The following is a 27,595-nucleotide window of genomic DNA, read 5'->3' as shown; positions in this document are numbered from 1 at the left end:
TAAATGTCCAGTCAGAAGCATAGAGCTGTGTAAATTTACTTTTATTAAATACTTAATTTATACATTTCAGTTATTTGATTATTTACAGTAAAAGACTTATAAAACACACACTTTAAAAATGTATATAGCATAAAATATGGTTATCCTGCCCTATTTGCTTGCCCAATTCTCTTTTAAAAACACACACAAGCACCCCATGACCTTTTTGCATATTCAGCTGTTTTCTCTCAAGAAATAACTTGTATCTCAACCATCACAGGTCAAATGATCAGTTTAAAAGTCACAGTGATGGACCATAAAGGCCAGCTCAACTTCCTCTCCAATACCGAATTACACTCTATGTTTCAGATGGAGCAAAACTCCCCCATCTCCATTTCATGTCACTAACACACTTCTGCTTCTCTTTCATGGTTTGTTGATCATTTTAATGAGTTTTTGGCTCAAACAGCACAGTCTGCTGACAGAAAGTGAGAGCGGCCTGAATTTCCCGGAATACCGGATACTTATGTGGCCTTATGTTTTACCTGTTTATGATCAGATAGCAGCCAGGGCAGTGAAATACAGCAAATCGGGCCTCTTTCACTGCAAAAGTGAACATAGACCAGCGCTGTTGTAGAAAAAGCATTTGTAGACAGTTGAAAAGGGATTTTCATTACAAGCAGTTACACAGGTATGGCACGTAAAACTGTAGGTTTGCCCAAAGGCCAAATAGCTAGGGAGACAGATTGTTTGGAGACATGAAAAATGCCTTAGGAAAAAATGACTTAAGGTTGATTGTTGCGGTAATAAATAATGTGCAAATATTCACAGTAAGATGATTTTGCATTAACTGGATGTATTTGCATTAATGTGTAACTGGGTATATATTCCTATGTTGTGAAATGTGCTTGAAAATAGGACCATGTGTGCCCCCAATTAAGCAAGGGTCAAGCCAACAAGCATGACAGCATTCCTCTGTCTAACACCACAGACCCTGACACATGGGTGTGAAAATGTTTGAGGGTAGCCTACATTGCTGCAGGTTTTTTTTTTTTTTTTTTTGGGGGGGGGGGCATATTTGCATATTACAGTTTCTCTATTTGGGCTAATTATCAATGTATACTTGTGGTATTTTGAAAAGCAGGTTGTAGGGACGATGTCCTCTGAGTCCCAGGGCCTGCATTTCCCATATGTAAGCAGCAGCAGCAGCAGCAGCTCACCGATTCCTTCTCCAGGCGACCCTCAGTCCTTCGACCATCTAGGGTTGCCCTGCATTCAGATGCCAGAATCACAGGTATTAATCATTGCATTTTGGGATTTGTTTTCATTTTTCAATCAATTTTGTATTACTTTGGTTTGAATTATGTCATTTTATAGACTTGTTTTTTTTAATTCTTTTTACAGAACTATCAAGCAGTCAATAAACAGGTAGGCAATAGACAGACTATGAATGAATAAATAAGATGTTTTATCTTTCTACTTACATCGTAATACAAAGTAGATAGATAGATAGATAGATAGATAGATAGATAGATAGATAGATAGATAGATAGATAAATAGAAAATGACATATAAGGTAATCTATCTTCTGTATGTGAATCCAGATGAAACTGTCTGATAAGTCCAGACTGTTCTGTAGTTGCCGCTTTTTAAAAACTGCTGCTCACCAGCTGCTCTGATTATGACACTGTGTCATAATTATTATGGTTTGATGAGGACATGAACCACTTCACAAGGCACTATTCAAGGACACAAGTCCCCAGGGCAGAAATAGAAGTATTTCATCCTGCCTTTTCGTCAAATCCTTTTGATTTAATATTAATTAATTATGGCCCCCAGGGAAGGCAGTATGTCACATTAAATGCTTTTATGGACTCTTTAGCAGATGAAAGATCTTTACGTGCTACTGCATTTCCTCTTGGAAAACTGCTTGATGTTAGAGTGCATTAATTAGAAATGAAACTGCAGTGCGGCTTTACACAGAATATGTTTCACATATATTGATACCATAAAATTTTAGGTTGTATGAAATGTCTTATTGATGCAGGTTTGATAGAGGTTTTTACATGATTTTGTTGTTTAATCTATAGTGTCACCAGAGCAATGTTGGAGAAGGGTTTGCACTGTACTCCCAAAGAGAAAGTGTTCCCTACAGGCAGAAGAGTGCTGAGCGCTGTCGTAGACACAGTGTAGATGGAAGCCCTGTTGGACAAGAATCTGGCCTAATGGAGAACAATCACTACCATCCATACAGGCGTCAGTGCAGCGAAGGAGCCATCAGTGAGGTTCAAACCTTCAGTTGTTTTAGAAGAGCTGGATTGGTTGGAAAACTCACCACAACTGATGGAATTGAAGAACAATCCTCTTGGACTCCACTGAACACTGATGTGGAGACCACCAGTGTCATGGTGAGAATGAGGGACTTTTTAACACAAAAAAATTAAGATTTCTTGTTCAGGTGAAAAAAATATGATTTTTCCACAAAATATTATTTTAAGCCATTTTCATGTTAAATGAGAAATTAAGTAGACTGTAAATTGTAGCTTTAGAATTATTTGATTTGATTCAACATAAAAGTTATTACACATTAACATTTAGGCTACAATGGCCTAACATAAACTATGAAACATAAAAATGATTTGCGAAACATCTCAGTATTTTTTGTTCATACAATGAAAGTCATTGGTAACAAAACAGCCTTGTTACCAACAGTCTTCAAAATACCTTCTTTCATGTTCCACAAAAGAAAGTAAATCATTCAGGTTTGAGTAAATGATTTTTAATTTTTTATTATTATTATTATTATTTTTATTTATTTTATTAAATGATGCTCTAAATAAGAAACTAAATCTGCCAGCAGGTGGCGGTAAATGTCTTTATGAGTCATTCATTCGAACATCTTATTCATTCAGGCCTTTGATTCATTGATTCACATGATTCGTTCAAAACGCAGATTGATATAGAAACTAAACAACGCTGTGGTACTTGGAGATGCGAAACAATTCTGCTATGACCCTGCATCAGATTGGTCAAAAGTCAACTGTGTGAAATGTAAGATGACGTACATATTTGGGGGCAGGGCCAGTGAATTAACTGTGTTTAAGTATTTTAATTGCGTTATTTTTTTGATAACTAAGTTAATGTTTTAAACTGACAGTCCTACTAAAGTCAAGATAACCTACATGGCATGAAAGCTCTTTTAAATTCTTGCCAGGGGCAAAAGACATGGAAAGGAGAAAAGCCAGGCAGATGTGCAAGCAGATGTCCTTATTACACTTTCTAAAAACACATTAATATATGATATGTCAGCATTAAGTAGATCCTGGTCTTTTCTTGGGGCAGGGAACTCAACAACCCTACAATGAGCCTCAGATGAGCTCTGAAGAACCTCCCAGCTACACGTCAGTGAACCATCAGACATACAGTCCCGTCAGTCCTCAACAACATCAGGTACACCTGATAGTGACAGAGTGAAAGAATGTGTGATATACTGGTTATTTAAACTAACATTCAAAGGTTTTGGGTTAATAGAATTTTCTATCTTTATGAGAAATCTCATATCTCACCAAATCAAAAATACCGTACAGTAAAAACTGTAAGATTGTGAAATATTATCATGTGTTTTCTATTTAGAAATATTTTAAAATGTAATTTATTCTTGCAATGGCAAAGCTGGATTTTCAGCACCCATTATTCCAGTCATGAGTGTCACATGATCCTTTAGAAATAATGTTTAATTGATGCTTAAGAAACATTTCTTATTAACAATATTGAAAGCTGTTGCATTAAATCTTTGTGGAAACCATGGTGTTATTTCATGTTTTTTTTTTAGAAATAAATTAATTTTAATTTGAAATACATTTCTTGGTAACATTATGAAATCTTTAGTGTCACTTTTGATCATTTTAATGCATCATTCTTGATGAAAACAATTTAAAAACGCATCCTGCACTTTTAAACTGTAATGTATGACTATTTATAAATTATAAGGAAGTCAGTATGACTGCTGTATTAGCCTTGGCATGTGTAAGGTAGAAATGATCAAATGGTTTTGGATGCATGTTCACAGTCAAAACATTGGCAGGGAATTCTGCTACATCTTTAGACTGACAAATAACAAAGACTCACTCTTGTTCAATATGGGTGTAGTATGAATTTTTTTTTTTTTTTACTACTAATAACCACACTATTGTTTTTTATATGTGTATGTCTGTCTCTAGTTTTACTCTTCAAGAGGAATAGACACTGTTTCACACTACTATAACCAAAGCCTCTCATCAAAAACATCTCAAGAAAATTCTGTCCAGACACTCTTCCCTAAACCTGTCTACTCTTACAGGTACGTCTGCGCACTTCAACTCTTCTATCCTGGTAAACGCAGGCATCTTTTCAAAGCAGCTCTTTCTCTAAAACATCTGTTCACTGTCATCTGAAACCTGTTAGCTCTAAATAGTCTCAGGGCCCAACATATTATACAAGTTTGTTTTAGTCAGACTGTTAGTCTGTGCATTAGTAATGGAGATTTTTCAGTGATTCTTTCTGTAGGTTACATATAGTTATACAGTAGGTGGTGATAAGTGACAGTACAATGAGTAAGTCACTGAATTAATTTAAATTTTAATTTAAATTCCATTCAGGAACAAAACATTTACAGTACAACCTAACTGCCATTCTATTTAAAATTATTTTACTATTCTTTTTAAAAACTAAATTGCAGACAGCGAAACTATGTAACCAGCAGTCTGTAATAAAACGATTTGATTCCTATCATTATTCATGTGAATGTACTGTCATTTTGGATAAAATTGCCCGCCAGATGCATAAAAATGTAACTTACACCACATCCAAACAAATCAAAATAAACCAATGCATCACAGTTTGATTGGTAATGTTCATTGTTGAACATTTCTTTTCAGTATTCTCATCTTCCTGGCTCTGAGGAATAGCAAAACAGGCAGTCTACCAGTAAGTGAGATCTACAGCTTCATGACAGAGCATTTCCCCTACTTTAAGGTAAACTGCACTACTGCATCTCAGAATAATTTTTACATCTAATATACTTTGATCTACAGTGATACCTTGGATCCCGACAGAAGCCTGTGCATGATTAATGTAACAAATACAGAATGCAATCAGAGTTATTTACCAGGAGTAATTTCCTCAGGCTTTGTGGAAAATGCCTGTTGTGGCATGATCTTTATTTACCTGATGGTTTGGTTCACCCTCCTCTTGAAGCTGTGCTGGTAAAGGGATTTACAGTGTGACATTATTTTGGCTCATCATTAGGTAAACATGCAGATCCAATGTTAATTTCACTGAGGGAAGGGCTGTAAGTTATAAAGATGATGGGGTTTCTGTGAACACCTTAGAATATTCTAGAAACCAACTTGACAACCTCTTCACAATGCCATAATGAACCACTATTTCATTTGTTATTCCTCAGACAGCACCTGATGGATGGAAGAATTCTGTCAGACACAACCTCTCTTTGAACAAATGCTTTGAGAAAGTAGAGAACAAGAATGGGAACTCTTCTCGAAAGGGCTGCCTGTGGGCTCTGAACCCAGCGAAGGTAGAAAAGATGCAGGAGGAACTTCACAAGTGGAGACGTAAAGATCCCCTGACTGTCCGGAGGAGCATGGCCCGACCAGGTGCGCAAAGGGGTCAGATGCCAATAGGCAAATACTGTCATATTCAAGGTCATATTTGTTGGTCTGAACATTAAATGTGCAATCAATTTCCCAGATTACCCAAATTCACCTATGCATGATGATTATTTTAAATGCGTGTGCTCCTATCCTTTTATAAAAAAAAAAAAATATATATATTTTAATGCTAAAATGTTTACAAATGTTCAGAATAGACAAAGAAAGACAAAGTATTAAATATATTTCCTTTAGCAAAATACAAAGAGATCCACATCCAGGTACTTGCATAGTAAGCAAAGTAAAAAGCCATTAGATGTCTCTTGGGAGTTCATGAATTATTCAAACAATCCAAAATATAAAAATAATTGTTTTTTTTTTTAAGTATGCAGAGGTATATTTTTTAAAAGCTATGTAAAAATATCACTGTTGAACAAATAAAAATAAAAAGCACATCAAAGCAAAACTAATAATTACAGAAATTGAGAAAAATCTATATCTTCATTAAGACCAGGATACGAGAGAGCATTCAATTTATTGAAACTGTCTAATTAAGAAACTTTCTCCATAGAATAGTATTTCGATCAGTAGGTTTTCTATAGACAGAAGTATGTCGATTCCCTTATGCATCCTTACTGATGGTTAAATAATATATATATATATATATATATATATATATATATATATATATATATATATATATATATATATATATTAGTGCTGTCAATCGATTAAAAAAAATTTACTAATTAATCGCACAATTTTTAAAAATTAATCACGATTAATTGCGATTAATCGCAATTAAAAGACTGAAACTTTTTGGATATGTAAATGTAAAATATAAATAATTAATGTAAACTCAAGACAAAGAAACTATTTAAATTCAAAATATGATTGTTTATTGGAAATTTTGTTTAACTTGTAACACAGATTTTCTCATGTAAACAACATTCCTGCAATAAACCATCAATATCCTCCAAATTAACTGTTGGCTTGAAAGCCATATTTATTACAGAAATAAAAACACAGGCATGTAAGTACCATTTGAATTTCAAAACAATCAATGCCAATAAAAAACAAAAATGATTTCCATGTTGAATTCTAAGTGGACTGCAAAAAAAATCCAAAGTATAGTCATTGCCAGTGCTTTAAGTGGGCCAGTACGCACCTGTACTCAGTACTGCCACTTCCAAATATAGCTCTTGAGTACCACCACCTCTCCATGCGCCCAGAACGTGCTTTTAGCGTACCGGTACGCTCATTTGGACATCTGTTTTAATAGAGGTTTTAATCTTTTACCTGCACTGCCGATTTTCAGAGCGCCCTTCACAATGCAAGCTTCCTAATTCATCCCACCCAGAGCAGAAACTACATTACCCATTCACCCTTAAGTTATACAAGTGAATAGCGCATGTGTCGCTTTTCCCACTGTTAAGTGTCAACAACTCAACGTGGCCGGAGAAGGTGTGTGAAACTCGTTGTGAGTTATACTAAAGCAAAATCTTGAGTATTTATTGTCTGATAAACATTAAAAACTGTCTGCGGAGGTTGAGTCGTCCTGCAGCCCCCGCTGGCTGTTCATTGGCTGCAGCATCTTTTTTCTAAGTTCTAAACAAATACTGTAGACGGCAAGGCACAAATTTAGATATTAATTTATCTAATTAATCTATAGCCTATGCACAAAGACAATATGATCTTTTTGTTCCCTTTTTGTTTTAAAGCTTGATGAAGAGAGAGAGCGCAAGTTGCTGCAGCTGAGGAGGACAGTGATGCACGCGTACAGGAGCTGATTGACAGTTCGCGGCACTGTGTACAAAAAATACTCCGCTACACAATTATTTCTTTATTTTCGTTTAAGCTTATTAACGTTAGCGTTACAGAAAGGTCTGATTTACGCACTGTTACAGTCATTGTTTTTTGGTTTTTTTAAAACAATGACATTTGAGTTCATGATTTTAATGTTGCTGTTTCTTGTGGCAGACTAAATGAAGAGTAATGTTTCTTGTGGCAGACTGAAGAGTAATCCGGCAGAATTTTAAACTGAAACTTTCCGTCTAAAAGTCCTTCCTTGGTCTTATCCATATTTCTTTGCACGTTGAACACACATAGACCACAACTGGAAATAAAAAAAACTGCAACCGCGTTAATTGCGTTATATTTTTTTTACGCGTTAAGTATTTCAAATTAATCGAATGCGTTAACGCGCTAATTTTGACAGCACTAATATATATATATATATATGTGTGTGTGTGTGTTGTATGTTTTTTAAATGTTAAAGTGTTATTATACATGCTCACAAAGACTGCATTTATTTGATTGAAAAATAAAGTAAAAACATTGATAATGTAAAGTAACAATTTAAATTGACTGTTTACTATTTCAATATATTTTATAATGGAATTTATTTCTGTAAAGGCAAAGGTGAATTTTCAGCAGGCATTTCTCCAGTCTTCAGTGTCACATGCTCCTTCAGAAATCATTCTAAAATGCTGATTTGGTGCTCAAGAAATATTTTTTTATGATTAATGTTGAAACATGTTGTGCAGCTTAACATTTTTGGGGAAACTGTGATGCATTCAGTTACATTTGATATTCAGTTCAATAGAACAACATTTATTTGAATCATAAATCTTCGTAACATTATGTCATTTTTTATCAATTTAATGCATCCTTGCTGAATAAAAATATTAATAAATAAAAAAAAAAACTTACGGACCCCAGATGTTTTAGATATTACACAATATTGCTTGTTTATATGGTAAAATATATATTTATATAATGTATATTAAAAATATTTATTTATGCTCATTGTTTTAGAGGAACTGGAACGTCTTCTTGGGGAGAGACCTGAAAAATTGAAGTCTCTTGGAGCTCACTTTAGTCTACCAAGCAGCCATACACATTCTCAACCTTTAAGAGTTGCCATGCATCCAGCTTACAGCCACCAACCTGTCCATGACACAAGCTTCCCGCATCAGCAGTCTCTCTACAACCTTTTACCCTCTCAAACTGTCATCCCACCTCCCCCCTACTTATCCCCTGGTCCTTTATCTTTCTCATACTACCCCCCTGTCACCCATCAGCCCAGTGCCGGACATCCCTCCAGTCCCAGGACAGGCTGCATGGATTCCCCCTTACCAGCACACACCCCACCGAGCTACAGCACCGCCCTGCAGGCTGGTCACAGCGCTACAGCAAGCATGCAGGAGCTTCTGCTGGATGGAGAAACCAGTAATGATGTCGATGCATTAAATCCCAGCCTCACAGATCTACAAATACATGGTAAGATCGGGTTTGAAACATTGGGCACGTTTGCAGAGGTCGAGCTGCTTCGTTGTTCACGACTTGTTGTCTGTCTTTGTTTAAAGGGAATCTTTGGGAGGAGCTAAGGAACGACAGCCTCGCTCCGGATTCACTGGTAGTCATGGACGGTCTTAATCAAAACCGGGATAGTGTGGGGGTCTGTGGGGGTTTAGCAGAGACTGATGCTGGGATGCAAGGCAGTGTTTCTGAGCTTTATCTCAGCGGGCTCTACACAACCCCTATTCCTCTGCTATGAGAAAAACTAAAAACAAATAAACCCGGCGTCATCTTTGCTGTTCAAAATAGAAAAAAAGTTTATATTTTTGAATGCCTAAAAGTATGATTTCTGTGCTAAATGGTGTGTTTGAGTTATACAAATGATGTTAATTTGAATGTTTTTATTGCTTAAATGCAGTATAAATGTCAAATCCCACTAAACCAGTTTTTCTACACTGAAAAATTCAGTCTAGAAATTATTTTTACTTCGAAATTGCTAGGACATTTCACAATTAGTTAGCGACAAAGCAGGTAACAATTTAGTAGAAAAACTAACATACTCCAGTAATCTTTATTTTAGTTACAACCTTTTTGACTCAGAGACCCCCATTATCTAGAAGAATATTTTAAGATGCTACGGCTTATCCTGATATACTAGACAATGGTTAAAGATAAGTATTTTTTACTCACAATTTCTACCTGATCAAATATTCTAGACCTTGGCATAACTAAAAAAAAAAAAAACGAATTCCCATGAAGTTATAAGATTTCATTAATTCACATAATTTTTGTGTTTTGGGACGTTGAATTAAAATAAGAAATATATATTTTATTTGTTGTTGTGTTAGCTTATTTTAATGCTTGTGTTAATCTTAAATCATTCTGAGGTTCCCTTATAAGTTTGTGGAGTCCCCCTTAGTGGGCTCTAAAATAATTCCATTGGTATTTTTGGAAATTCCAAAAAGTTCTGTAAGCATTTAATGCTCAAAATCACTTGAATGTGGCCTAAATAAAATCGTCTTATATTGTTTGTGGAAATTCAACAATATATTAATATTTAGTTGCTTTTGTGTGTTTTTAAGTGTAAAAGTGTTTGAATTAGTAATATTTTAATAAGGTGTTCTAGACTTATATAATTAGTATTGATTGTTGCATTTGCCATGGCATCCACTGGGGGATGTGGTTGCCTCTTTTATACTTTCCATAGCAACACACACTGAAAGCACTATAACAAAGTAAATCAGATCTCCTGAATTGCAGGATTTTACTAAGCATAGGTCACAGTTATTTTTGTTTGTCAAAATTCTTTAAAAGTTTCATAATACACCTGAGGTGGGCTCATCTGATCTATTGCACTACCATAACATAATCTTTAATCTGATGCATAAACGATCAAGGCATTTGTGTTATAATAATAGACTTTATACAGCAGATCAATGCATTTTGCTGTATTGGAACGGATTTGAACATGTAGCATATAGCAATGTGTATTACTGTAAATTATTATTATTTTTTGCCCTTGGTTGTATCATATATTACTCTTTTTAAGTTTGCAGTCAGTCAGTCAGTTTTTTTTTTTTAATAAATCAAAGTTTTTATTCAGCAAGAATTTTTATTTTATTGATCAAAACCTTTTACATGGTTACGAAAAATGTATTTCAAATAATAATTTTTTTCAATTTATCTTTATCAATTTATAAAAAAAAACGTTTTGTCAGTGTAAATAATAATAAATGTTTCTTGGGCAAAATTACATTTTAAAATGTATTCAAATAGAAATAATATTTCACAATATTACTGTTTTTACTATAATTGTGAAAAAAAATGCAGCCTTGGACAGCATAAGGGATTTATTATTAAATATTCTTACCAGTCTCAAACCTTCGGATGATAGTGTAGTTAAATATTGTTTTATATGAACGAAACCACTATGGAGGAGTTTTATGTGTAAAAAAAAATGAATTAAATCAAACTTATCATAATTTAAAGAACTTTTTTTATTTCTCTCTTTTTTTTGTTAAATCACATGAAACAGATATCTATCACTATTATTTGACAAAATTTGCTATTAAAAATATGTGTGACAACATATATATCAATATAAATAAGAGCATATTAATATAAATAACATAGATTTACATCATCGCCCAAATTATGAAGATTCAAAAATTAAAGTGAGAAAAATAAAGCAAAACCAGGCCTATTTGTAGATACCAAAAGGAATCCCTTTCTTTATACACTGCATTGGCCACTGTATCTTTAACCAAATCAACGTGATGCTCTTTTTATGCTTTAGAGCCTTGAGCGAAATCACTGTATAAACAGTTGTTTAAAATTATTTGGCTTTGGGCTTTGAAAAACATAAAAAACAGAGCTTGCAACGAATGCACATGTGCACAGGCACACTCATATCCTCGAAGAGACAGTTTTCACATTTACATGATTCTAAGGAAATTGGTAGTACAAAGTAGTACTGGCCCATTTTGAGCAACATTCTTTCTTTCTCACACACACACATACATACATATCCTGAGATTGGGGTGTTTTTTTGTTTGTTTTAACCGAATGCATCATCACATATAAGATTAGATGCCACTTTCAGTAGATGTTCCTCTGCCGGTCCACTGCAAATCAGTGCAAAAGGTGAGAATGACTTCCTACGGTCCGCCGTTGTAAGAATAATCTGCCTTACTGTGCATCACAAGCTTGTTGTCCACAAAGTAAAAGCTGTCAGATTGCGTCTCATAAGGGTGAAGGATCATTTCACGCACTATGGAGGGATCCAAAAACACAGTGCCACAGATTAGGTCCAGCCAAAAGATCACAAACTGATTAACAGCAAACAGTTGATAAAAATATTTAGAGCTTACTTATATCTTCAGACAGTGGTGGGAACTCATAGATGTGTTCACAGGTGTTCTTACTGCTCGGGATGCAGAAACCAAACTCAAAGTCAAAGCTTTTCAGCAGCTGCCCACGGAAATAGTGCCTCTCGATCATTCGGAAGTTGTTGATGGGAACATCGCCTACAGTGAACTCCACCCTGTGGAGGTGGGAAAGGACACATTTAAGGGGACATGAAGATTTTTCTTATTATTATCAATGGTGAAAACAGTTGTGCTGCTTAATATTTTAATATCTTTATCTCACAATTTCCTTACTAAACTAATCAATTTTTTAATACATTTTACTCTTATCATTAGTTATCTTTGATTATTCTTGTGTGTAGGACTAATGTTATCATATTTTCTTCTCATTACTGCCTTTGAAGATGGTTCACATGTTACAGTACAGTAACCTGTATGTTTTTTAAAGTATAACCCATTTATCTCATATCAAGAAAAAGTTGATACATCATAATATGACCCCTTTAAAGGTTAAGTCAAACAGATTCAACTGTGATTTCAGGCTAATTTTAGGTTGCAATTAAGATCAAGTGTAATCCTGACACTGATTACACTTACGTGGCGCCAACCTGGCGTAGTCGGAGAAAAGCGGGGGTGAACTGGTAACGCACAAAGCGCCCGGCATTCTGGTCAAAGTCCGTCCTGCCCTCCCCACTATCTGTGAATCAGAAAGGGGTTGGCATTACCGAACAAGCCTTTGAAGGGCTCTTGTGCAGCGTATTGCATCTAAATGGAAATCAGGGCTTTATAGGAAAAAAAAATCTAAAAGAGCCTAGGATTTAAATGTGCAGTCTGTGTAGGTGGAGTGAGGAAGTGAATTTGAGAGGTCTGCTGGCTCCTTGCCTACCTGTTGTAGGGGGTTTGGTGATCTCAAAAAGAACCGTGCCTGTCTCCATGTCTCGGATTTTGAACCTGGTGAAGTCGATCTTGTGTATGTTCTGCTCTGGACCACAGAGGTAATCTGTGGGAACAAAAACAAACCAGGATGTGCCGTTAGTTCTGACTCTCATTAGGTCATCATTTGTAAGATAATGAAATAGGAAGGGATCATTAACACAATGTGAGTCTCTCCAGACTTGTCGTAACATTTCAAAATATAAAGCCAATCACTTTTAACACTGGTTATGTGTGTGTGACATAGGTCACATGCATCAAAGACATGCCTCAGGGCTGAGAGCCGTACCCTTGAGTGACACACTGCAGGGACAAAAAGAGCTATTTCTGTTCTCTCTGATGTTGTGTGGAAATGACATTGATGACGACCATACACCTTCTCGATTCATTACCTGCCTGCAGGGACTGATACTGTTTGGAAATACTGTCAGAACAACAGGAAAAGAGATATACTGACAGACAAACATTAATAAACATATGCCTATTGATTCAAAATTGAAGCTGTCTTTAACAGTATGATTGTGCTGTTTTATGTAAAAAATGGCAGATGGTTTGTGGTTTGCTTTAGTAATAATGTGCTGTATTATAATGACAATAATATAGTAGTGTGTATTCATTTATATGTATATCAGAGGGCTGCCTTTGTACTTTTGACTTTTATAATGGCTGTTCATGTTTATTAATTATTATTATATACTAAGTAATATTTTATGTAACAGTAGTAATTATTTAATGATATTATTTTGTATTGGGAAACAGTGTGTATGTGTTTGTGACAGTGATTTTAGTTACATTATTCTGCCATTAGATGGAGACAAGTGACTGTTTTATGAGTGAGTCAGCAGTAAAGACATTTATATTTAAAGAAACTGAAACAGGGGTGGAAACAAGATAATATTTTTACTTTCGACAACACATTTTAAGATGCGGCCAACAAATGCACGGAGCAATGCTGTCATCGGAAATCATTAAAAGATGAAAGGATAGTACAACAAAGATACCGCTTTCCTCAGTGGACGTTCAAACTAATGTTTTATTGTGAATATGAGATTGAGCTGAAGAATGAATGATGTATCAGATGCACACTTGCTTAGTCCATCTCTCATCATACTCATACATAGTGAGCTTTTAAAACAGCTTTCAATGAAGCAACTCAATGTTCCTTTGTTACTAGTTCTAAAGTGATGTTTTGGAATTAGTACTGGAGGGCTGAGCACACCTGTCTATAGTATAAATGTCAACTGATTTTGAGTCTTTAGATTAAAATTTTATGGCAACCCATGAGCATAGCATTCCTCCCTGGACCCCAGTTTAAAAATCTAATGCAATGACAGTGCAGCTTAACTGTCCAAATACTATATGTGGTGATTTATTTGTGGCCTGCAGTTAATGACTAGGGTCAGTCCAGTCTTATCATGAGTCCCTCTTTCCTCATGCCAGACTCCCAGAGGAGGCACATGAGGTGCGAGGAGCAGCTGTGTCAGCCCTCTTCTCCCTAGGATGGATTATACTTAAGAAGCTTACATTGTTCACCATCACATGGCACAGATTGGGAGATGCTAAGGGGATAACTTTTGAGAGGTCCATCTCTGCTAGGATGACACTGAAATGAGCTCCACACTACAGGCTGAGTATATCACTTCCTTCCCGTGGGACAGTGCAGACGTCCCACCTATCCTTTACCCAAGCTTCCTGTTAGTTAACAGATGGGCAACACTGGATTTAACCAATCACTTGAGATATTTATAGCTCGTCTGTTTCAGAAGTCTGCCAAGCTGAGAAAGTGAAGGCAAAATACTTACATCTGTTCAGGCTGTTTTTAAACAGCTTTATGTTGTGGTTTATCAATGAAATAACCATTTCATACAAGCATGAAAATAAATATGCAGATGGAATTAGTCGTTTTCAAATATGTCCCGATGAGATTGACACATTCGCACAAGAGCCGATTCAGAGCGGATCACTGAAACTTGAATAGACAAGAAACAGATACTTTGCATATTTCTCCGTTTTTTTACTGCACTTGCTTATACCACAAAACTTGCTTGTTATATCAACAATTTTATAGCACTCAATAAATGGTTCAGGGAAATGTTTTGCTATGTTTACTTCACCTCATGAATTGGCACACGTTGGGACCAATCTACTGTACATGTGCTAACACTGCTGTGTGTGAGTGCAAAAATACAAATAGTCAGTGAAGAACTAAAGAGTTACTACAGATGATCACAGTTCATGTCAACATAAATAAGAGTGCATACTTTTAAGTGTAAATCTCTATAATTTTAACTTTATTTAGTGAGTTGTATGCTTTAAAATCAAAAAGATAATCTGGACACAACGCAGTATTTTTAACATTAAATTAGCTGATAAAACAAACAAATAAACAAAAAAATACTGTTATCTAGTTATATAGTTCTATAACAACATTTTCATGCTGCAGGCGTCATAAGTGTAGTCAATTATTTTTTAATATTGATAAGGTAAAATATTAATATAACAACAAAATAATATAATATTTTTATGGTGAATGCATGATTATAAGTGTAGTCAATCATAAATATGTTTGGCTGATACATTTTTAGAATAAATATCTAGTTTTCATAACTTAGTTTTCATGATGGAGGCCTCATTATTAGTGTAAATTTTTTTGATTTTAAAGCCCAGTGGTCCAATATCAGGACATTTGCCTGAAAAACCTCACATCAAGTGGGCAAAGCTCCTGGTTTGTTTATAAAGCATCTGCTTTATTTGTGAACTATAAAAAAGTGAAAATGTGCTATTGTTACTTTAGTTATTTCTGCTCGTTCCTTAAAGATTTATTTGCTTCTGTAACCTAACATAGCCAAGTCAATTCATTTATATAAAGCTGTATCTGTGTGATTGTTAGATTCTGTGACAAAACGTCAAATGTGTGCAAATCATTATCAAGATAGAAATATTCAGAGCAATGTGGCAGTCAAGTGTATCTTTCTTTCCAAGCCACCAAGGAGCCTCGCTTCACTGCTTCTAATGCTGTCACCTAGCAACATATCTTCTGAATCCAATCCAGGATAACTACCACCTGTTATTTTGGGGTAAACAAAAGGAACGGCTGCATATAACAAACACAAATTATGTTCGATCAAGCGTTCATTTACAAGACCACACAGGTTCATTTAGATTTATGAGGCATAATGTGCGTATCTAAACACCATATAATGCATCCTTTATTAAGTTTCTAAACACTCTAAGAAAAGTGCCAATCGGAGCAATTAAACCAAAGATAGAAGGATGTAGCCATTTGCTAAAATGTCAACCCATTTCCCTAATGAAATTGCAACATTTATTAAACTTAACTTACATTTATACAATTTTATCACTTAAATATACTCTGCATTCTTGTTTATAACAGTAACATGAGTTGAAATCTCCACTTTCCTAAGAACAGCCTGTATCCTTAATCAAGAGCAGCTTTTATTTTTAAAGCGCTAAGCCAAGTGATTAGCCAGACATTGTTTTTTTTTTTTTTATATAAAAGAGAGTGATTTCTCAGCACTCCTCTTCCACGCATTTGTGCATATATTTATTCAAATAGATGTTTCAAAGCTCAGGATAAGAATACACTGTTTATTTTGTCAACCACAAACCCCTTCACATTTCAGAGCTAATGACTGACAACAATTGATGACAAAGATAAGACAGAGTAGCTATTATTTCCACGTGAAATATTCTTTATGGGCTGTGAGATGTCATGAGATAAGGGTAACAGTAATGCAAATGTCTTAAGTTGGGACGGTGCCAGTGCTGTAAAAACTGTTAATGATCTGAAATCTGTAGAAACTGAGCATTTACATTTAACATATCTGGTCTTCACTCAGTTATCTTTGTTTAAGTGCCAGATAGAGTTGCTTGCATGTTGGAGCAATGAGCAAGAACAGCCAGAGAACAGCTCAAAGCAAAAATGAGTCAACCAGCCATACTAAAGCTTAGCATCTGAGTTCCTGGTGAAGTGATACATTCAAAAATTATAATATACAGGACCAACAAGGTCCTTTTTAATTGTAATTTAACGGTAAGCTAACTAGTGAAGAAGAAGCAGTCCCTGAATGAGTAAATCAGAATATCATTCGTCAGATCAAATTCTCAAATCAAATTCAAACACTCTGCATTATGAATCACCATCAAATCAGGATCAGATTAACTAGCTGAAATAAAGTTTTTATTTGATATTTTTAGCTATTATAGATTTATTTCAAGTAATACTGTAATGGAATTTGAGTTAACTGTAATAACCCTACCACATGTTTAAGTGTTTACTACAGTGATTACAGTACTTAAACAGCAATTCAAGTAAATACTGAAGCCTGTTTTAAGGAAACCTTCCCAGACAGTATGAGCTTCAGCAAGAGTAATAACTCTGTAATCTCACATGGACATAAAAACCTTCATTAAAAATAAATAATGGATGCACATGATCCCCTAATCATATAAGATAGGCTATATTTAGATTCTGGAAAATTTGATTTTTGCAAAACAATCACACATGAAAAACAGTTAGGCTATCTCAGTTAACGGATAGGACTATGTAACTTTTGTATTTAATTACTTTTTTTTTTTACAGACTTTTTAGAGGTCTTTTAAATTTTGCCATATGTGTTGTTGATTAAAACAAAAAATAACTAGCCTATATTTCATACCTTTTTTCTTTCTTTCTTTTTTCTTTCAGACTACTTTATGAAATGCCACTGATTACAACTCAAAAGTGATATCTTTGACTAGATGTTTTCATATGAACAGCCATTCATTAACTAGCCTACGTCAGATTAATACACAGTGATTACGTGTTTTGATTCACTAAAAAGAACCGGCTCAAAAGAGTCATTCATTCGCAACGCTGATGAACAGTCATGATGAAGGAATCACTCTGCGAGTATTTTACCACGGTGTTCCGTCGCTTTGACCATACATAATGGATATATTTCTGAATTCTCAGCCCATTCATCAGTTAACGTAATAACATACGTCGTCACTCTCAGTCAGTAGGTTACATGGAAATGTCCACAGTGTTGTTTATTTGCCAAGGAAGAGCCGAATAAACCATATCACTGGGTTGGCTCGGCCAAAATGAAGACCATACAAAGATGCAGACGCTAAATGAAATCGTTACATCGAAGTCACATTCTGAATGAAAACTTCCCATTTTAAATGACGTTCCGTACTTAGAATGTCACAGCGCGATTCTGAATAAAACACAAACCGCGAGACTAAACATGCAGGAGCGAAACCTGAAATTTAGCACTGGTAAATGTGCAGTAAGTTAGCAGAGCAGCTTGTGAGCGGAAGCTTCCTGTTAGAGAGTGATACTGATGTTACTGAACTTACTGTCGGTGATCTTTTGCAGCCCGAGTACATCCTCCGGCGTTATTTCTGTGTTTTTAACAAAACCTCTTCAGTCGTACACGGGACACCCGCGTCGCAGCCTTGCTTGACTTTCATCTCTGCGATACGATGCTGCTGTTCGTGCACGACTTGCAGTCTTCGCAGCAAACCTCTCTGGCAAGGGCCGTTTGTTTGCTTGCTTCACCTCTGCTGGGTTATTCGTTGTCGTTATTTAACGCAGGCTTTTAATGATACAAGAATAGCGCATTCACCTCCCCCAGCCAGTTAGTCTTCGAAATATATTGAGATATTTTACTCCTTCTTTCCTATAGGGCGAGTGGCTCTCGCTCTGTAATCTGCCTGTCTGTCTGCTGCTGAAGGTATTAAAGCAACCACTTCATGTAAGCGAGCAAAACCCGAGAGAGATGAACAGTATAATTAACTAGCGGAAGGAAGTGGGTAGACGGTTCGAAAGTCACTTCTGTTATAAAGTAGCCTAGTGTTTGCTGTTTCTTTTTTAAATATCAAACACACACACACACAGAGAAATTATCTATCTATCTATCTATCTATCTATCTATCTATCTATCTATCTATCTATCTATCTATCTATCTATCTATCTATCTATCTAAGTTAACCCTTATGAAAATGAATTTTGGTTTTACTACTATTCATGAGTTTGTGTGCCCACACAGTCCACTTTTGATGGTTAATGGTAAACAAACTTGGCTTGCTGTCTTTAATGGAGGCTCGAACCTGAGGCTTCAGCTCAAGTTCAACCCCCACTGCGGTACTACCTGAAAAACAAAAATAGAGGAGGAGATGGGGAGGTGGAGGGATGCCGGAAGAATTGACGCCCTGGGGCCATGCAGGCTCCTCCCCAACATGGCCCTATAGTTAAACCATGGTAACCACAAATTAACCATGGTTTTGCAACACTAAATGAAGCTGAGCCTCAGGTTCGAGCTTCCATTAAGTACGGCAAGCCATGTTTGTTTATTATTAACAATCAGGAATGGATAGGCAGGCAAGCTCGTGAACTATAGTTTAACCATGGTATTTGTAGTAAAACTGGTTATACAAATCGTAATCAATACAACAAAAAAAAAACATGGTTACTATTACAGTTTTACTATAATAAAACCATAGTTAATTTTCCATAAAGGATTTTTTTTCACATATCAACCATCCACTACAAACTAGTGTGTATCAGTTGTTTACATTTTTCTTGTTACCTCATTTATTATGCATGATGAATGATATAAATAATGTATTCATCTAATGCGTTCTCAAGTCTAAACACTGTTAGTATGAGAGCAGAAAAATGAATTAAGGACACTGTACAATAATTGTGCTTTAAAGAGGTTATATGATGTTGCTAAAAATAGCATTATTTTGTGTATTTGGTGTAATGTTATAGTGTTTATGCGGTCTAAGGTAAAAAAAACACATTATTTTCCACATACTGTACATTCTTTTTTTCTTCTCAATGACCCACCTTTCTGAAACATGTCGTTTTTTACATAGCAAATTGGTCTGAAAAGCGAGGTGTGCTCTGATTGGCCAGCTATCCAGTGTGTTGTGATTGGCTGAATGCCTCAAGCGTGTGACGGAAAGTTAACAAAGTAGTTTCGCTTTTACAATGAAAAACACAGCTTCTCCAGGATATGGCAACAGTAATAATAAAAGTTACACCTTCTTTCTTTGCTTGAACATTTGGGCAGCGTTTTGCAAATCTTCCCACAACACATGTGGGGCATGTTAGATCAAGCCGTTTTAGGAGGGCGTGGTTGACTCAACTTTGATAAAGAATATCTCTTTGGATTAGAGACTTTAGTCTTCGCAACTTTACAGATCTTCTATGCACCAAGAGCTTGTAACGTTTCTAAGAGAAAGGAAAACTTGAAATTGCATCATACTGTATGACACCTTTAACATAGTTTATTTTTGTTTATTTATTTTCAAGTAAATGTGTTTTTAGATGCCAGCATCCCTGAGAAAGATAAAGTGTTGCAGGATCTCCTCTATTTCATAAATAAAGGATGACTGAAATCTGTACTGGGAACAACAAGAAAAAAAGCAGTTCTCCTCTTCCCATCCAGCCTGCCATGTTGAGAACCCTGATGGTCACGATACTGGTTGAGCTTCTAGATTCTAGAAGATGTGCTGTGATGATGCAGGAGAAGGTTGAGTATGCTGAAGTGCTGAATTACACCTATTTCTGGTTCAAAGACTATTCCCTGCAGGGTTTAGCAGCTTAATTAGAAATTGATTCTGATTAGCTTCAGGTTTTATTGTGTCCACCTGTCCATGCTGTTTGTCGTTCCTTATGCCATCTCGAAGCAGCCTCTGGGATGCGTGTGCATGTCCCTTACTCTTCGCACAGACTGGATCTGGGGGTGATGTGCGCCCCATTCATTCCAGTGTTTGTAGGATCCAAATTCAAACAGGTACTGATATCCACGGTAGCCTGGATACTGATATCCAACCCACCTAAAGTAGGTCATAGGTCATAGCATATTTTAATTGATAAGATGACATCAAATAGCTACTGTAGGTAATCATCTTTTTGTAATATATAAGAGATGCTAAATCACTTACGTTCCACCATTTACTTGAATGCTGGCGACTCTGTCCTGGAAGCCGTAGCACCACAAACTTGGGATGTCCTCATCAGAAACCTCCATCTTACGACCATCAAAGTTCATGCATTCATACAGGCAGATCCTATGGTCCTGTGGGTCCTGCATGTAAAAAGGCCATTAGTGTGTTACTGTGTTCCTGTGTTGATTGGTTGGGGATGAAGTGGGAAATGGAGTGATGTAACGGTCACCCACCATTCTAACGGGCCGGACAGACATGAGACGATCACAACGGTAGCTGTTGGACCAAGTGTCCCAGCGTGGGTATTCGCCCCTCTCAAGCATGAACATCTCACCGGTCATATCCTGTTGTTCAAAACCTACCCATCTGCAAGATAGTAAAAGGCACATGTACTGTAAATGCTCTGTTTACATCTCATGCATTTACACTATGGAGAAAATTGTGTTTTTATGAAATAGATTTTATGATAAACAGTAGTTAACATTGGTTTTGTGCGATTGATTAGATGTGGAGTTAACAAATAAAAAGGAATTCTCCTTTATAACATTACCATTAAAAATTTTGGGTTATGGTTTTTTAAAATGTTTTTCTATTATGCTAAGTGCAGCTTATTTATTCAAACGAAAGAAAATAAATTAACCAACAAATAAATAAATAATACAACTGTAATAGTATGAAATAGTATTCTAATTCAGATGAATAAATGAAAGATGAATAGCCATTAATATTACCAGGATTTAAAATTTTAAAATGTAACTTTTTTTTAATCATTTAATTTGGCATTATTTTCTAATTCAGAATCATTCTAATATGCTGATTAGTTTTTAAGAAAGATTTCTTCTTATAATTATTAGTGTTGAAAGCAATTCTACTGCTTAATGTTTTTATGGAAACTGTAATATTAAATTCAATTCACTTCAACTTTATTTGTATAGTGCTTTTTACGATACAATCATTGCAAAGCAACTTTACAGAAAACTTTACAGTCACTTTTGATCAGTTTTAACAAATCTCTTAAAAATAAAAGTATTTATTTCTTAAAATAATTGTATCCAAAACATCTGAATGGTAGTGTACATAATTTTTTTTGTGTAATAATAATAATAATAATAGTAATAATAATAATAATCACCATCATCATCACCACCCCCATATATTTTTCTTTTTCTTTCATCTTATGATTATCATTATTAATGTCATGCATATGAATTGTCAGATGGGTACTCACGGCCCACACTCCACTCTGATGGAGCCAACACGATTGAAACCCTTGTCACAGATGTTACGACACTCTCCACTCAGCTCCATCATGCGCCCTTGGAAATTCTCATACTCAAACAGATATATCTGTTTAGAGAACACACAGTTAAGACAAATAATTCATCTTTGACATCCCACATTTAATGGCAATATTAGATGAAAAAGTGAGAATCTAGTAAGAACATGTTATCGGGCAGATTGGACTTACTCTGTGGGAGCTCTTTCCTGTGGCATAGCGACTACCCATACTTCCTTGTACAGCAGTGTGTGACATGGCTGAAGCTGTTAATAACAGAAGAGTTATTGAAGTTAAGCTTAAATAAAAGATTGATTCAAGATTAATAATTTGTTGTAATCACACACTATATAGACAATCATCATCAGTGTTGGGAAATCAGTTATGTAATTTTTTAAAAATGGTCTTTTATATAAAGCAATAAGTTTGAATCTTTCTTACTCAAATCAGTGAAATCACAAGAAGTTTATTTAAAGGGCAGCAAAACTATACTGTGAAATGTTATTAAAATTTAAAATAACTGTTTACTATCTTAATATATATATATATATATAAAAATGTATTATTTTGATGGCATTACTCCAAATTACTCCATTTACTACAAATTACTACAGCCATTACCTCAAACTGCAGTGTCACATGGTCCTTCAGATATTATTTTAATATCTAAATAATCTTTACTCAAATCAGGCAAAAACATCTAAATCTATATCTATATCTTTATGTTCCCCAAACAAGCTTATTTAAAGGACAGCCACTCTGAAATAACAAAAATTGGTTTCTTATTAAATTTGATTTAAGGAAATAAAATAAAAACTGTAATACTGTGAAATGTATTACAGTAAAAAAAGAGTTTTCGATTTTTATATATTTTCAGTTATAATTTATTCCTGATGGCAAAATTGTCATTGCAGTAGTCTACAGTATTATTTATTAGAATTTATTCTAATATCTTATCTTTGTACTCAAATCAGTCAAATCAATAAAAAAAAATCTATCTCTATACATTCACAACAAGCTTATTTAATAGATTACAACTTTTTTGAAATGTTATTACAATTTTCTATTTAAAAATATATTTTTAAAACTCTTTATTCTTGATGGCAAAGCAGCTATTACTGCTGTCCTCAGTGTAACATGTTCCTTCAGAAGTTATCCCAATACCTAGTAATCTTTGTACTCAAATCAGTCAAAAACATATATCGCTATACATTTTCCAGTCACAGCAAGCTTATTTAAAGTGTGGCCATTCTCAAATGTCCACCTCCCCAATCAAATCTCACCAAAATTTTGCAGTCAGGCACAGAGCAATGGAATGCAATAGGAGTGCTGGCAGAGGAAAGGATGCCAAGGCCCGAATGTAAAAGGGATCCAGGCTTCGAAAGGGTTTTATATACATATATGCCAGCAGTACGTCTAGAGCAGAATGAGACCAGGCTATTGGCTAAAAGTGATGGGTGTTTGGAGGGGTTTGTAGTGCAGGCTCATCTCTGTGACCCTGCTGACTCTGCTCATTGCTTTGTTTCAGGCCGTGGCTGGATGTCTGATGTCTACCTTCATCAGCAGAAAGTGTGGCTCTCCACAACCCCTATCTCTTCAACTCTCTCTCTCAAACATGCACTCATTCACTCTCTACAGTATAGCAAGCAATGTGCTGACCTCAGTAGACTGGCCACAGACCTCTCCACTGAGATAAAGAGGACTTGTTGTGGTTGTGCGACGTTTCAGCAGTTTTATTTGGTGGTTACAGTTAAATTTTAATATGTCAATGATTTGGCAATTAAGTTAGGAGTAAAAAACAGATGCACAACATATGCCAGACTATTAAATATTAAACAATTATAAATAGTGATGCATGTAATCACTCACACAGTCAAAAGCATTTGACAATAAAACCTTTGTCTCATTGAAGAACCACATTGACACTGAAATTATTAATCTTCTTATTTACTTGAATGCCATCATTCACACTCTTCATTTTACTTAGTCATGCACTTCCTAGTGCGACACTGGGCCCCATCCATGCAGCCTGCTTTGGCATAAAGTCAAAGAGGTGGGCAGGACATGGATGTTGAATGGATGTGCTTGTAAGGGCCTATTGTGTATGTATGCATATGTGTGCGAGTATGTAAAGGCAGGTGGAATTGGGTCTCTGAATCACTCTGTGCCTGTTACTGGGGTGAAAAGAGAGTAGACGAGTCTCAATGCAGGATAAAAATGGACTTTTAATGACAGATAACACTTAAAAACCACCATTCTTTGTCTATCTTTAAGCTTTACTGGTGGTTGTGATGCTTTTACCAACTATTTTCGAAAACCTGGAAGTCACTGTTTCTGTTGTCTTTGGTAGAACAATCTTAAGTCGAAACAGCTTGCTTGTATTTATCCAAGCATGTGTGTTGTGCTGTATGCTCCGGTCATATGTAAAAACATGCCATGGAATCATTGTGGCTGGCATCCTCTCCTGTACCAGATGCCAGTAGGCACGATGTCTCCCTGGCTACGGCAGATGGCATTGTGAGCTGGGTAAAGCCAAAGGCTCAGTCAAAAACAATGAGGCATGGGGCAAAGTGCTGACTCCTGCTTGCCCTGTGGCCAATCTTCCCTTTCTGTCATGCTACATATAAATAGAGCCCTTAGTTGGTGGTCTGGAGACCGTTGTGTGGAACTCCTGAGCGCTTGCAGCTATTTGTTGGGTAGGTCAGGTAAGCCCTTCATGGTTGTCCTTTCAGCCAATGTGGTCATCTTTTAGCATAATTTGCAAACTCAAACGAGGGTTGCACTATCATGCATACACAATTAAAAAACTCAAACATAGCAAGCATATATGTGGGCGGTTTTCACAAAACATGTATGGACACATTTTTTGGATATGTTTTTGACATATTGGCATTTCAGAAAATTTTATGTAAAACAAAATATTAAATTAGAATTAAAATAAATCAATTAAATTATTAAATTACATTAAAATGATTATTATTGGCATTCCAGAAAAAATAAAATGACTTATTTGCATTTCAGAAAATGTTAAAATGTATTTAAAATAAAAAAAAGATTAAGCATTCTATGCTTTGACAATTTCTTTTTTTTTTTTTTTTTACTAATGCTTTTGGCTAAATCTGATATAATTTATGCAGTTTTTAAGTTTGTGTATACTTTTTTTAAGGCCTCATGTTTTGGCCATAAACCTGTCTTTTCTATTTCAGTAAACTGTGGTTTTATTCTGTTATGTTTGGAATATATCATCTAAATCAGCGTGTGATTTATTTTGTTAGGTCTAACTTGTTGGAGCAACAAAGGCATTTGGCTGCCATAACTTTCTTGTTCATTATCCCCAGGCTATTTGTACAGATGTCACATATGATATAGAACCCACACATTTTTTTTTTTTTTTTTTTTTGCATATCTCTGTTCTTCAGGTCTATCAGCATTGAGATAACTTCAAGGATGGCTCTGACTAACCCTATTCCACTTGGGCCATGGAAGGCAAGTAAACAATTGATGGCTATGAAATCATGATAAATGATGCTATAGAATGCTTTGAATCCCATCTTTGTTATGTCTATGAATATGTGTATAGCTCACTGTCTATGACCAAGAGAACTTCCAAGGCAAGCGCATGGAGTTCACCTCAGCCTGTCAGAACATCATGGAATGTGGCATGGACAATATCCGCTCTCTGAAGGTGGAGTGTGGCGCGTAAGTCATGCACTCACAGACACACACATTTAAAAGAACCCATGTTGTTGTTGTATTATGCCAATTGTATGTGTGCATGTGTCTATATTTAAACAGCTGGGTGGGCTATGAACACTCCAGTTTCTGTGGGCAGCAGTTCGTCTTGGAAAAAGGTGACTACCCTCGCTGGGAGTCTTGGAGCGGCAGCAATGCCTACCACATTGAGAGGCTAACGTCCTTCCGGCCAATCTGCTCTGCTGTGAGTCTGAAACCATGTCAACTGATCAGTGGTGAAACAGTTTAGCAGTCACTCCAAATAAAATACAAACTCTCCCGTTGTTATGATCTGTGCAGAACCACAAGGAGTCAAGATTACCGTCTTTGAGCAGGAGAACTTTATTGGACACCAGTGGGAGATAACCGATGACTACCCCTCTCTCCAGTCCATGGGCTGGCCCTCCAACGAGATCGGATCAATGCAGGTGCAAAGTGGGGCGTGAGTACCATACTTGTCTCTCTCTCTACACCAGGCTTGTCCAATCCTGTTCCTGGATAGCCACTGTCCTGCAGAGTTAAGCTACGACCCTAATTAAACACAAACAAACCATTACAAGTATTGCACTAAAAAATCTAATACTTCTCTACTCTATAATATGCACAAAAAAAAAAAAAAAAAAGGATGTCTGATTATACAGTATTCAGAAAATAGTAGGTGAAAAGTACCTGGATGACCTACTGTTTCCCAAGAGATTCTGAAGTGCACCTTTGATGGACACATTGCTATCCCATGAGGCCATAGGAGAGGATTTGTCAATGGCAGTAAAACAACACAACTGAAGCTTTAGCTTACATGACCATATTAAGATTAACTTTACCAATATTCATACTTGTGCTGGGAAGATTACTTACAAATTATAGTCTGGACTGATTACAAATTACATGATGACATTTATAGTTACTAATGCAATCTATTAGATTACTAATATATCCTAAATATTTTTTTTAATTAATTTTTTTAATTTAGGGACACCCCTGCAATAACACCATTAGATTAAGGTGTTGTAACATTTGAGATGCTTGGAATACTCGGGTCTCAGTTTGCATTTGTCATGTTTTTTCTAACTTCATGTAGCTGGGTTTGTTACCAGTACCCCGGTTACCGTGGTTACCAGTACATCATGGAGTGTGACCACCATGGTGGCAAGTACAAACACTACAGGGAGTGGGGCTCCCACGCTCAGACCTTCCAGGTGCAGTCCCTCCGCCGGGTTCAGCAGTGATGGCAGCCCGCCCAGCTCCCTTCTTCCCTCCCCCACCTCCTACTCTTCCTCCTCCACCTCTTCCTCACCTCCACCCCTTCATTTCGATACCAGCAAGCCCGGCACAGGCTGAACGTCTGGTGCATTTGGTAGATGTTAACAGCATTTTCTTCTTTCTGCGTGCCATCGATTTGAAAGAAGAGTGAGAGGAAGAACTCAAGCAGACTGTGAGCGGCACAGTTGTGCCACTTAAGCTTTGCTCCTCATTGCTGTCATGATGCAGTCTGTGCAAAAGAGATCAATAAAGGAACACTTATGGGAACTATTTATTGTGTTTGTTTGATGCATGTATAGAGTAAGCTTTGTTAAAAGGCCCAAATTCTAATGTCACAAAACTGGAACATCATTACCACCAAAATATCCTAAAACTATTGTTAAAAAGACTTAATGACCAAGGATCTTTGAGTTCTGAGACAAATTAGGATAGGGACAAAAGAGGATGAAAATAAATAAAAGTTAATTTATCAAAGTTATTATTTCACCTATTTTTGGGAGCAGTGTTGATTTTCCGTGCCTGTCACAGGTCATGGTGACATGCAAAAACAATGTACCAAATATTATACATTTTGACAATTCACTTTGAGAAATTTGTGAATTAAAGTTGGATTCAAATGATTTTACTTTAATCAATT

At 35.9% G+C, this 27,595-nt stretch overlaps 2 protein-coding genes and 2 pseudogenes across 2 annotated transcripts; 2 read left to right on the top strand and 2 right to left on the bottom strand.

The window, feature by feature from the left end:
• The first annotated feature begins 1,072 nt into the window (after positions 1-1,072).
• LOC113071333 (forkhead box protein N1) lies at positions 1,073-9,567 on the top strand. The gene is made up of 8 exons (XM_026244696.1): positions 1,073-1,273; positions 2,070-2,387; positions 3,322-3,429; positions 4,200-4,318; positions 4,896-4,992; positions 5,423-5,630; positions 8,442-8,906; positions 8,993-9,567. The coding sequence occupies exons 1-8, from the start codon at positions 1,136-1,138 to the stop codon at positions 9,181-9,183; spliced, it is 1,644 nt and encodes a 547-aa protein (XP_026100481.1). The 5' UTR covers positions 1,073-1,135; the 3' UTR covers positions 9,184-9,567.
• Positions 9,568-11,002: 1,435 nt separating this feature from the next.
• Positions 11,003-18,526, bottom strand: LOC113071334 (protein unc-119 homolog A-like; annotated as a pseudogene).
• Positions 18,527-20,023: 1,497 nt separating this feature from the next.
• Positions 20,024-23,410, bottom strand: LOC113071332 (beta-crystallin B1-like). The gene is made up of 6 exons (XM_026244695.1): positions 23,250-23,410; positions 22,159-22,232; positions 21,919-22,037; positions 20,924-21,056; positions 20,688-20,830; positions 20,024-20,579 (listed from the first exon to the last, which is right to left on the bottom strand). Exons 2-6 carry the CDS (start codon positions 22,222-22,224, stop codon positions 20,414-20,416), a joined length of 627 nt encoding a protein of 208 aa, XP_026100480.1. The 5' UTR covers positions 22,225-22,232; positions 23,250-23,410; the 3' UTR covers positions 20,024-20,413.
• Positions 23,411-25,391: 1,981 nt separating this feature from the next.
• Positions 25,392-27,228, top strand: LOC113071331 (beta-crystallin A1-like; annotated as a pseudogene).
• Positions 27,229-27,595: the final 367 nt, after the last annotated feature.

The sequence above is a fragment of the Carassius auratus genome, unplaced genomic scaffold (assembly GCF_003368295.1).
Source record: "Carassius auratus strain Wakin unplaced genomic scaffold, ASM336829v1 scaf_tig00007131, whole genome shotgun sequence".
Lineage (NCBI taxonomy): Eukaryota > Metazoa > Chordata > Actinopteri > Cypriniformes > Cyprinidae > Carassius > Carassius auratus.
Note: the sequence above shows the minus strand (reverse complement) of the source record. Positions and strands in the feature narration are given on the sequence as shown.

Coding starts and splice junctions, on each gene's coding strand:
- LOC113071333 (XM_026244696.1), top strand. CDS start 1,136: ATGTCCTCTGAGTCCCAGGGCCTGCATTTCCCATATGTAAGCAGCAGC. Junction 1,274..2,069: donor TTCAGATGCCAGAATCACAG/GTATTAATCATT, acceptor TTTAATCTATAG/TGTCACCAGAGCAATGTTGG. Junction 2,388..3,321: donor TGGAGACCACCAGTGTCATG/GTGAGAATGAGG, acceptor TTCTTGGGGCAG/GGAACTCAACAACCCTACAA.
- LOC113071332 (XM_026244695.1), bottom strand. CDS start 22,224: ATGTCACACACTGCTGTACAAGGAAGTATGGGTAGTCGCTATGCCACA. Junction 20,831..20,923: donor CTGTCCGGCCCGTTAGAATG/GTGGGTGACCGT, acceptor TTTTACATGCAG/GACCCACAGGACCATAGGAT. Junction 20,580..20,687: donor ATTCAAGTAAATGGTGGAAC/GTAAGTGATTTA, acceptor GACCTACTTTAG/GTGGGTTGGATATCAGTATC.